At 39.4% G+C, this 12,315-nt stretch overlaps 1 protein-coding gene across 7 annotated transcripts in view; it reads right to left on the bottom strand.

Moving 5' to 3' along the window:
• Positions 1-12,315, bottom strand: part of LOC133648539 (intersectin-2-like) — a 99,640-nt gene that overhangs the window by 15,383 nt on the left and 71,942 nt on the right. For all 7 annotated transcript variants that reach the window (XM_062044722.1, XM_062044720.1, XM_062044723.1 and 4 more), the window contains 7 exons: positions 9,438-9,471; positions 9,241-9,362; positions 5,218-5,314; positions 4,913-5,107; positions 1,984-2,105; positions 915-1,021; positions 641-824 (listed from right to left, as the gene is read on the bottom strand). In XM_062044722.1, coding sequence (XP_061900706.1) covers positions 641-824; positions 915-1,021; positions 1,984-2,105; positions 4,913-5,107; positions 5,218-5,314; positions 9,241-9,362; positions 9,438-9,471 — 861 coding nt within the window. The remainder of the gene's footprint in view (positions 1-640; positions 825-914; positions 1,022-1,983; positions 2,106-4,912; positions 5,108-5,217; positions 5,315-9,240; positions 9,363-9,437; positions 9,472-12,315) is intronic.

Below are 12,315 nucleotides of genomic sequence, written 5' to 3'. Positions count from 1 at the left end.
ATGGCTGCAATGAAACAAAGACCGAAAAATTTAAAGGGGTCTAAATACTTTCCGTACCCACTATATGTGTACATGTAAACAATATGAATATGCAAATGTATGAATATATATGTACAGACAAGCAGTATTTTTTCTTCAACACCATTTTTGGTAAAAAAAAGTGAAATAACCAAAATTAAAGATGTTGTGGAGAAGAATGGTTTGCATTGTTATGCAATGAGGATCAGATCATATATTAAGATGTTGTGACTGTTCACCCCGTGACTGCGTCAGTTCTCACCGGGTACTCCGGCTTCCTCCCACCTCCAAAGACATGCACCTGGGATAGGTTGATTGGCAACACTAAATTGGCCCTAGTGTGTGAATGTGAGTGTGAATGCTTGTTTGTTAAATGTGTTGGCCCTGCAATGATGTGGCGACTTGTCCAGGGTGTACCCCACCTTCTGCCCAAGTGCAGCTGGGATAGGCTCCAGCCCCCCAGTGGCCCCGAGAGGGACAAGCAGTAGAAAATGGATGGATGGATTTCATCCCTGACCATTAGAGGGCATATTTGTAACATATTTATAGTTGTTATGATTTGCTAGTTGCCATAAAATAAAATAAAAATTTAACATTACACAAAAACATAACAGAGTCCTACTTTAAGGAAGTCCTTGAAGTCGGGCTGGTTGTGCGTTTTGCTCTGCAGTAAGGCGGCAGCGTTGAGCTGGCAAGAGCAAAAGCGGATGTATGGCTGCATGTGTGTCAGCTCCGATGCCAGCAGGTCACCAATAAGCTGGACCGGCATGTTCTCTCCGCCCAATTTCTTGCGGACACGCAGCGCCCTGTGAGGACCGACCACAGACATGAAGGCAACACGTTTACAAGGTGGACATTGGGATGTAGTAGTAGTAGTACTTATACTAAGAACTTACTTGAGTAGTTTAGTGTTACACATGATTAACTCTCTCCAATTTACAAAGATGACGCCCATCTCGCCTTCTGTAAGTCGACCTGAGTCCGACATGGGCTTGTGGAACACCTGAGAGACAACAAGAGCACTCAGAAGACGCAGGCATCAAACTTTGTCAACACAGATTTTTATTGCCACAAAAGTGGGGAGGAATTTTTATGATAAAATGGAATAAAATCTAGCAAACAATTACAATGTAATCTGATGATAATTAATCAAAAATAGAAGTGCATTAACATGTTACATGGAATTGACCATAATTATGTTGAATTCATGTGCAATGTGGACCAGATTATTTTTTGCCAACTTTAAACAATAGCTATTTAAATTAATATAATGTAGATATGAAATAGCAATTTTAAATTAAGTAAGTAAGTATCAATATTGACTAAGATTACAAATGATCTTATTTCAAGTATGCATGTTCTACATAATTAATTTAAATTCATACAAAATAAAAAAAATCCCTCATGGGCAGATGAGCAAGTTTTATTAAATGTTATTAGTAACAGTGAAAAATATAGATATTTAAAAAAATATTTTAGGTTAGGGTTCCTGTAGTGTTTTTGATTACGGAAAATGTGTATTTTAAATAAAACGTTTTTTTGGGGTTTTTTTACCAAATATATTTATATAGAATAAAAACATATTTACATTAAACATGCATTAAATATCAACATTTCATTACAGTATATGAATACTATATAGTTTTCTTCATTTTTATTAAATAGCTCCTAAATATAATTTGAACAAACACAGGTTGATTATGTTGTGTATCCACTGAAAAACATGCATCTCCAAATTTTTGGACTGAAAGTGATTGTTTCCCTTTCTACTCAAAAAACAACAATAATATTGTTGTTTTTTGGTTAAAACCATGACCAAAAATGACTATGATCAAATGTAAAACCAGTAATATCAAAAGATAAATACATAGATAATTTATGTAGATAAGAAAATAAAAAATGGTGTAGGTAGCAACAAGAAACGTGTATATTAGTATACAATATTGTGTGTGCACACATTCAGACCTCCAACACCAGCTCTAGGTCATCCACGTACGTCTCCTCAGTGTGAATGAGCTCATGGATGTAACCCTGCCTCTTCCTCTCTTGGGGGGTCATGGTGTCAAGGGTCATCAGGTAAGCACACCCTGTAACACACAGGTACACAATACACGCTACAATGTCCCATGACATAAACACAACAGGTGTGGTAAAATAATATTTTTTAATTGTTAAAAGTGGTTGAGTTTATTTACATGAGCAATGAACAAGTGAGGCACATTGTTGTTGTTAATGAAATAAAGCACCAATCATGACTGCATAGGCCTGAATGGAGGAAGACTGGTGTAGTTAATGTTAGGTAAGGTACTGTTTCAAGGCCAGAGATGCAACAAAAGATATGCTGGTGAAAAGAATGCAACATCACACCAAAACCTCTTTCTTTAGGCTTCACTACACATATTAAAATAAACCAAGGAGCAAGGAAAATGCAAAGAAAGTGTCCTAAAAAAAAAAGCCTGTGAGCCTGGTGCTGTTCTTGTAGATGACTGGACTTCTGGGTTTCGGTAAGATGAGGAAAACAAGGAGGAAGGAGGAGAAGGAAGAGGAGAGGAAAGCCCACATCCTACAGAGGAAACATAGAAGAGATGAAGCGGAGAAGGGGAAGGTGAGCCAGATGAGGGAGAGACAGCAGACATTAATATAGCCGGAATATTAATGCGGGGCATGCACATGCATTAATAATCATAATAATATACATTAAATGCTGTTAATCATGTCCAATGTGTTCATTTTTTGGTGTCTTGAAAGACAATATCTGGATAGAAAAACAATAAATTAACATTGTTGTTGTTAATAAATATAATCTACTATAATGTTATGAAATGTATCAAATATACTATTACAAATATATTTAAAGGCCTACTGAAACCCACTACTACCGACCACGCAGTCTGATAGTTTATATATCAATGATGAAATCTTAACATTGCAACATGCCAATACGGCCGGGTTGACTTATAAAGTGCAATTTTAAATTTCCCGGGGAACTTCCGGTTGAAAACATCCATGTATGATGACATTTGCGCGTGACGTCAATGGTTGAAACGGAAGTATTCGGACACATTGTATCACAATACAAACAGCTCTGTTTTCATCGCAAAATTCCACAGTATTCTGGACATCTGTGTTGGTGAATCTTTTGCAATTTGTTTAATGAACAATGGAGACTGCAAAGAAGAAAGCTGTAGGTGGGATCGGTGTATTAGCGGCTGGCTGCAGCAACACAACCAGGAGGACTTTGACTTGGATAGCAGACGCGCTATCCGACGCTAGCCGCCGACCGCATCGATGATCGGGTGAAGTCCTTCGTCGCGCCGTCGATCGCTGAAACGCAGGTGAGCTCGGGTGTTGATGAGCAGATGAGGGCTGGTGTAGGTGGAGCGCTAATGTGTTTATCATAGCTCTGACGAGGTCCCGTGGCTAAGTTAGCTTCAATGGCGTCGTTAGCAACAGCATTGCTAGGCTTCGACAGGCGGCACAGCATTAACCGTGTGGTTACAGGTCCAGTGTTTGGTTCGGTGTCTCCTGATAGTAGTATTGTTGATCTTCTGTCTATCCTTCCAGTCAGGAGCTTATTTCTTTTGTTTCTATCTGCATTTAAGCACGATGCTATCACGTTAGCTCCGTAGCTAAAGTGCTTCACCGATGTATTGTCGTGGAGATAAAAGTCACTGTGAATGTCCATTTCGCGTTCTCGACTCTCATTTTCAAGAGGATATAGTATCCGAGGTGGTTTAAAATAGAAATCCGTGATCCACAATAGAATAAGGAGAAAGTGTGGAATCAAATGAGCCCTTTTACTAAGTTACGGTCAGAGCGAAAAAAGATACGTCCTGCACTGCACTCTAGTCCTTCACTCTCACGTTCCTCATCCACGAATCTTTCATCCTCGCTCAAATTAATGGGGTAATCGTCGCTTTCTCGGTCCGAATCGCTCTCGCTGCTGGTGTAAACAATGGGGAAATGTGAGGAGCCTTTCTTTCAACCTGCGACGTCACGCTACTTCCGGTACAGGCAAGGCTTTTTTTATCAGCGACCAAAAGTTGCGAACTTTATCGTCGATGTTCTCCCTTCTAAATCCCTCAGCAAAAATATGGCAATATCGCGAAATTATCAAGTATGACGCATAGAATGGATCTGCTATCCCCGTTTAAATAAAAAAAATTCATTTCAGTAGGCCTTTAATGGACAGTAGAGTAGAAACTAGCACCACCAGGACACTGCAATGGTAACTGTTAGCTTCCGATTCCAGAAATGTGAATAATTTGCCCCAATTTTTTAAATAGAAGCTGTGATTGAAGGGGGAATTATTCTAGCCATACTTTTTAATCTGAACATTAAAAAAGTTTTAATCTAAATTACTCTCATGTCTACTCAATATGAAGCTAACGCCACGAGACCGCTAGCTGTTAGCTAGCTTGTTTTGTTTTTAAAGCACTCGGTAAAACTAAGCAGCTTTTAAAAAATATATAGTGACTTAATATTTACTTGAAAGCAAATATATAGTGACTTAATATTTATTTGAAAGCTAATAAACAAATTAGGTTCTGTTTTTTGTTTACTTTATAGTTATACTTGCTTCATATTAAACAAGCAAACATAAGGGCGCTCACTTAATCGCTTAAATTAACATCCAGTCTAATCTTATTGGCACATTTTATCACGATAAATCACTTTAATGCAAGTACTGTACCAAAAAATGAAGTGTTTTTATGGCAAATGTGCCAGTATTTACCATTGATCCCTTACAAATTAACCTTGTAATTTACCCTCGTCGTTTTTGCAATGATATAGAGAATTTGCTGAGCCTGAAGTAAACCAAGCACTAAATGACCATCACTTATGACACTATCAAAGGTATTCCCAGTACACAAACGCTCCTTGTTTTACTCACATTGCTGGCTGGGGTCCGACTCGGTGGTGGTCATCTTGACGTAGTTGGTGGGCAGAAGGCCCGTAATGCCGTTGGTCTCCCCTTTCCACCAATCAGAGTTAGTCTTGTCCAGGACGTTGATCAGCTGACCTTTGGAAAAGCTCAGCTCATCGCGGTTGGCGGCCGTGTAGTCGTACATGGCGATGACTTGGCACACTGCGGACATCCATTATTGACTATATTGACATAAATCCAAATGATGGCCAACGGGATATGCCGTGGTTGGCAACTACCACAACACCAGTCGCATTTGTAAGGTGTGTCACCTGGCAGAGGGGAGGGGGAGGACTTGTTGCTTGAGGGTCCTAGCAGTTTAAGGTTGGAGGACTTAACCCAGCCTCTCTGACGCTTCTTGCCTCGAGCCTAGTGAAAAAAACTTGAGCTTTACAGATGCAACCTGTTAAATTTTTTCTTGATTAGAGGGGAATGTAGTGTGTATACATAATTGTTTTTATACCCAGCAATAATTTATTTCTGTAATGCACTTTGAATTGTCCTGTGTACGAATTGTGCTCTGTAAAAAAATTCGCCTTGCCTATTTGGTGTATTGTATCTTATTTTATCCATCCATTTTCTACCGCTTGTGCCTCGCGGGGTGTCGGGGGGTGCTGGAGCCTACCCCAGCTGCATTTGGGCGGAAGTAAACCCTGGATAAGTCGCCACCTCATCGCAGGGCCAACACAGATAGACAACATTCACACACTAGGGCCAGTTTAGTGTTGCCAATCAACCTATCCCCAGGTGCATGTTTTTGGAGGTGGAGGAAGCCGGAGTACCCAAAGGGAACCCACACAGTCACGGGGAGAACAAGCAAACTCCACACAGAAAGACACCGGGAATCGAACCCAGGACCTTTGTATTATGAGGCACACGCACTAACCCCTGTGGCACCATGCTGCCCTGTGTCTATTTCAGTGGAGGCTAATATAAAATGAACTTTATAATATAAGTTATAAAAAAGTTATTATTTCATAACTATGTATTATTACGCATACAGAAGGAAATTCTCTTCAAATTCCATCAGAAACTACAGCTTTACAGTTGCAGGGTTTCCTCTTAATGTAATTGATCAAGGAGGCCTGATACAGCAAAATAAAAGCTACCACACCTTACAAATTAAGTATTTTTTTATGTAACAACAAATTAAAGTATTATAATGTAAAATAGCCCCCAGAAGAAGTCACACAAAGTCTGAGGGTCTTTTGAACTTTTATTGCCAATCTTTTGCTAGCAACCAGCCAAATTCCAACACATATTTCACCCTTGCACACACGTCTGTCTCCGTGCTTCTTTACCAGAGAGATACAACAACACTTGCTCATTCTCCGCCAACACCGTGTTTACAACCATGAGAACAATGAACATCAAACATACACGAATGTAAACGATAACTCCACCAGATCGTGACAGTATTAATGGATATGTACACTACCGTTCAATAGTTTGGGGTCACATTGAAATGTCCTTATTTTTGAAGGAAAAGCACTGTACTTTTCAATGAAGATAACTTTAAACTAGTCTTAACTTTAAAGAAATACACTCTATACATTGCTAATGTGGTAAATGACTATTCTAGCTGCAAATGTCTGGTTTTTGGTGCAATACCTACATAGGCGTATAGAGGCCCATTTCCAGCAACTATCACTCCAGTGTTCTAATGGTACAATGTGTTTGCTCATTGGCTCAGAAGGCTAATTGATGATTAGAAAACCCTTGTGCAATCATGTTCACACATCTGAAAACAGTTTAGCTCGTTACAGAAGCTACAAAACTGACCTTCCTTTGAGCAGATTGAGTTTCTGGAGCATCACATTTGTGGGGTCAATTAAACGCTCAAAATGGCCAGAAAAAGTGAACTTTCATCTGAAACTCGACAGTCTATTCTTGTTCTTAGAAATGAAGGCTATTCCACAAAATTGTTTGGGGGACCCTAAACTTTTGAACGGTAGTGTATAGCCCAGGCAACCTTTACCACTCAAAGAGCCATTTTGACCCGTTTCACAAATTAAAGAAAACAATGGGAGCCACAAAACTCTTTTGAAATTTAAAATGAAATAACACTGCATATAAAGTTTTTTTTGCTTTGTGCTATGTATAAACAAACTATTATGGGTTACATTTATGAAATCAATGAACGACTGCAGAGAAAATGAAATAACATTTCTGCATGCAACAAAACGTTTTTAACTCCGAAAAAGACGTCGGGTTGAATGTAAGTAAAATACTTAATGTCTATTTAAGTCCTCCTTGTAGTAATGAAAAAACAAAACGCCGGACTTAAATTATCCACTGGCAGAGAACCAAAAATGCCGTCCTCTCTCTCTGTGCCGTGATCCTTTTACTGGCGCCGTGCAGTCAGCTGCCAACCTGAATAATAAAATGTCTATTTCACTTAACAATTAAAAAATGTGAATATATGCAAAATTATAGGAAATTAAAATATTTATCATACAAACCCCGTTTCCAAATGAGTTGGGAAATTGTGTTAGATGTAAATATAAACGGAATACGGAAATTAAAATATTTATCATACAAACCCCGTTTCCAAATGAGTTGGGAAATTGTGTTAGATGTAAATATAAACGGAATACAAAGATTTGCAAATCCTTTTCAACCCATATTCAATTGAATGCACTACAAAGACAAGATATTTGATGTTCAAACTCATAAACTTTATTTTTTTTTTTGCAAATAATAATTAACTTGGGCACTAATACACCCCAATACCATCACAGATGCTGGCTTTTCAACTTTGCGCCTATAACAATCCGGATGGTTCTTGTCCTCTTTGGTCCTGAGGACACGACATCCACCGTTTCCAAAAACAATTTGAAATGTGGATTCGTCAGAACACAGAACACTTTTCCACTTTGTATCAGTCCATCTTAGATGAGCTCGGGCCCAGCAAAGCCGGCCGCGTTTCTGGGTGTTGTTGATAAACGGTTTTCGCTTTGCATAGTAGAGTTCAAACTTGCACTTACAGATGTAGCGACCAACTGTAGTTATTGACAGTGGTTTTCTGAAGTGTTCCTGAGCCCATGTAGTGATATCCTTTACACACTGGTGTCGCTTTTTGTTGCAGTACCGCCTGAGGAATCAAAGGTCCGTAATATCAGCGCTTACGTGCAGTGATTTCTCCATATTCTCTGAACCTTTAGATGATATTACGGACCGTAGATGGTGAAATCCCTAAATTCCTTTGCAATAGCTTGTTGAGAAATGTTGTTCTTAAACTGTTGGACAATCTGTTCACAAAGTGGTGACCCTCGCCCCATCCTTGTTTGTGAATGACTGAGCATTTCATGGAAGCTGCTTTTATACCCAATCATGGCACCCACCTGTTCCCAATTAGCGTGTTCACATGTGGGATGTTCCAAATAAGTGTTTGATGAGCATTCCTCAACTTTATCAGTATTTTTTGCAACTTGTGCCAGCTTTTTTGAAACATGTTGCAGGCATCAAATTCCAAATGAGCTAATATTTGCAAAAAATAAAAGTTTTCCAGTTCGAACGTTAAGTATCTTGTCTTTGCAGTCTATTCAATTGAATATAAGTTGAAAAGTATTTGCAAATCATTTTATTCTGTTTTTATTTACAATTTACACAACGTGCCAACTTCACTGGTTTTGGGGTTTGTATGTATAAACCTTTTTAGCCTTGTTAAAGAAAATATGATTCATAGTAGATTATGCAAATTATATGATGGCGTCATTTTGACCACACCCTCACCACACTCATAGCCACGCCCCCACCACCACAGGCATATTGGCAATTTGGGGGAAACCCTGAGTTCCCATGTTTGAGTTGAGGTGTGGCGTTTATTTGCAGATTCATTTTTGTAGGCAACTATTGTGAGGTGTACCGTGTTTATTCGCGCAGAAGTCAATATTTAAGGTTTTTTTGTTCATCCTAATTGAATTGCTATGAAATGGAAACTGGGTAGGATTAAATAAGCTCTACTTCTTCCTACTCTTTTCGGTCTTGTTGTGATTAGAAACTGGAAATATGTGAGATTTAATGTTGTGACTATATGCATGTTTGAAATAAACTTAAAACCATCCATTTTCTACCGATTGTCCCTTTCAGGGTCGCGGGGGGTGCTGGAGGTTATCTCAGCTGCACATGGGCGGAAGGCGGGGTACACCCTGGACAAGTCGCCACCCCATCACAGGGCCAACACAGATAGAGAGACAACATTCACACTCACATTCACACACTTGGGCCAATTTAGTGTTGCCAATCAACCTATCCATAAACTTTAATGTGACTGTTCTGTTGCACCCACTCACTTGCAGTTCCCCCAGCCACCACCCAGAGGAGTTCTTTGCCAGGATCACGATGAGTTGCCCCGGGGAAAGATGCAGATGCTGCGTTGTTGCGCCTGCAACGGCTGTGACGGCCTGGGCGATCTCTGTCGACCAATCACAGTTGAGCATGGCTGAATATTTTGCTTATCCTCTGTGAGTGTGTGTGTGTTGATCCTCACCAGGCTTTTTGGTTGGGCCTCCAGGTCTTGACACCTAAATTGATGATAATAATAAACTTAGTATCTGCTCTGATAAATGCTCCAATTAATGCCTCTAATTAATTAACCACAGTCACCGGGAAATAATGAATTCCCAGGATCTCTAATTAGGTCAAAATTAACAGCTGTGGCTGTAGGAAACCTCAGATTCCGGTTGGCGTGAAAGTAAACTGTATTCATGCGGAATAAGCAGTTTTTGCTCCTTATTGTTATTACAACATTGATTCTGTTGCTGCTGGGTTGTGCAATATACTTGTTTATAAATGTGGTCAAAGGGCCCTTTTTGTTCCACTTTCTCATGCACTCCAAATTATTTAGTTTAAATTTAAATTATCTATTTAATATAGGGACAACACATATTTTTGTAAATGTGTCAGTCATAGAGCTAATTTTCAACACTAGTCCCTAACGCCAACAATTAATAGCAATAAAATAAAACACGAAATAGCATATTTACTGTGGGTACGGAAATAATTCAGACCCCTTTACATTTTTCATTCTAAAATCTAAAAAGCAGCCCATCTTGACAGAAAAAAAAAACAAATTAAATTTTTTTGCAAACATCTAAAAAATAAAAAAAAGCACATGTACAATATTATTCAGACCCTTTGCTCAATACTTTGTTGATGCACCTTTGGCAGCAATGACAGTCTTTTTGAATACGATGCCACAAGCTTGGTACACCTATCTTTGGGCAGTTTCGCCCTTTCCTCTTTCCAACACCTATGTGGAGGTTTGGATGGGAAGCATTGGTTTTCATCCAGAATGTCTCTGTATATTACTGCATTTATCTTTCCCTCTTTCCTGACTAGTCTCCCAGTTCCTGCCACTGAAAACCATCCCCACAGCATGATGCTGCAAAAAGTCTGAATACTTAAGTACATGTGATTAGAATTTTTCATTTTTAATTAATTTGCAAACATTGCTACATTTCTGTTTTTTGCCGTCAAGATGGGGTGCTGAATGTACATTAATGAAAAATAAAATTTACTTATTTTGATTTTGGCAAATGGCTGCAATGAAACAAAAAGTTAAACATTTTAAGGGGTCTGAATGCTTTCCATACTCCATATATACACACACACACACACACACACACACACACACACACACACACACACACCATATACGCACGCACGCACGCGCGCACACACGTATACACATGTAAACATTTATTAGGGCTGTCAATGTTAACGCATTTGATTAATAAAAAAATTATCGCATAACCAAAAATTAATGAAGATTAATCAAAGTGTATGTTTTGACCGGCGCCTGAAGGGAGCGCACATTGCACTTGGAGTGATCACATCACACACCAGTGATAGTTACAGGGATGTGCTCAGCGCCCACTTTTGCTTCAAAATAAACCTCGATGGAACATTAACTAAAACGGAGGTAATAAGTTAGTATTGCAGCAACAAACTTATCATCGGCGCATATCACGTTTTTAAACATCATTTTAAAGCGAAACATTAACATGAGGATGGGGCCGCTAACATAAATGCTACTTAAATAGGGTTGCCAAACGTCCCTTGAAACACGGAATCATCCAGTATTTAGAAACAAAAGTATGTGTTCCGTATTGAGCTGTCAAGGGACGCACTTTGTCCAGTATTTTATTAAGTAAGTGGTCAACAGAGCCGATTAATTTTTTATTTCCTGTTTCCGGGTTGGTGCGCCCTGTAAAAGAAAAAGGTAAATTGTGACGTCAGACGCCAGTTTTGCCTCGGCAGTTTCGCCATAGTAGCCAACACGCACCGAGCAAGCATCTTGTCAGTGGAACAGATAACTAAAGTACAAACCCCGTTTCCATATGAGTTGGGAAATTGTGTTAGATGTAAATATAAACGGAATACAATGATTTGCAAATCCTTTTCAACCCATATTCAATTGAATGCACAAAGACAAGATATTTGGTGTTCAAACTCATAAACTTTATTTTTTTTTGGCAAATAATAATTAACTTAGAATTTCATGGCTGCAACACGTGCTAAAGTAGTGGGGAAAGGGCATGTTCACCACTGTGTTACATGGCCTTTCCTTTTAACAACACTCAGTAAACGTTTGGGTACTGAGGAGACACATTTTTTAAGCTTCTCAGGTGGAATTATTTTCCATTCTTGCTTGATGTACAGCTGAAGTTGTTCAACAGTCCGGGGGTCTCCGTTGTGGTATTTTAGGCTTCATAATGCGCCACATATTTTCAATGGGAGACAGGTCTGGACTACAGGCAGGCCAGTCTAGTACCCGCACTCTTTTACTATGAAGCCACGTTGATGTAACATGTGGCTTGGCATTGTCTTGCTGAAATAAGCAGGGGCGTCCACAGTTTCCAAAAACAATTTGAAATGTGGACTCGTCAGACCACAGAACACTTTTCCACTTTGTATCAGTCCATCTTAGATGAGCTCAGGCCCAGCGAAGCCGACGGCGTTTCTGGGTGTTGTTGATAAACGGTTTTCGCCTTGCATAGGAGAGTTTTAACTTGCACTTACAGATGTAGCGACCAACTGTAGTTACTGACAGTGGGTTTCTGAAGTGTTCCTGAGCCCATGTGGTGATATCCTTTACACACTGATGTCGCTTGTTGATGCAGTACAGCCTGAGGGATCGAAGGTCACGGGCTTAGCTGCTTACGTGCAGTGATTTCTCCAGATTCTCTGAACCCTTTGATGATATTACGGACCGTAGATGGTGAAATCCCTAAATTCCTTGCAATAGCTGGTTGAGAAAGGTCTTTCTTAAACTGTTCAACAATTTGCTCACGCATTTGTTGACAAAGTGGTGACCCTCGCCCCATCCTTGTTTGTGAATGACTGAGAATTTCATGGAATCTACT

The sequence above is a fragment of the Entelurus aequoreus genome, linkage group LG04, assembly GCF_033978785.1.
Source record: "Entelurus aequoreus isolate RoL-2023_Sb linkage group LG04, RoL_Eaeq_v1.1, whole genome shotgun sequence".
NCBI classification, from domain to species: Eukaryota; Metazoa; Chordata; class Actinopteri; order Syngnathiformes; family Syngnathidae; genus Entelurus; species Entelurus aequoreus.
The sequence above is the reverse complement of the archived record's forward strand: the minus strand, read 5'-3'. Positions and strand labels throughout refer to the sequence as shown.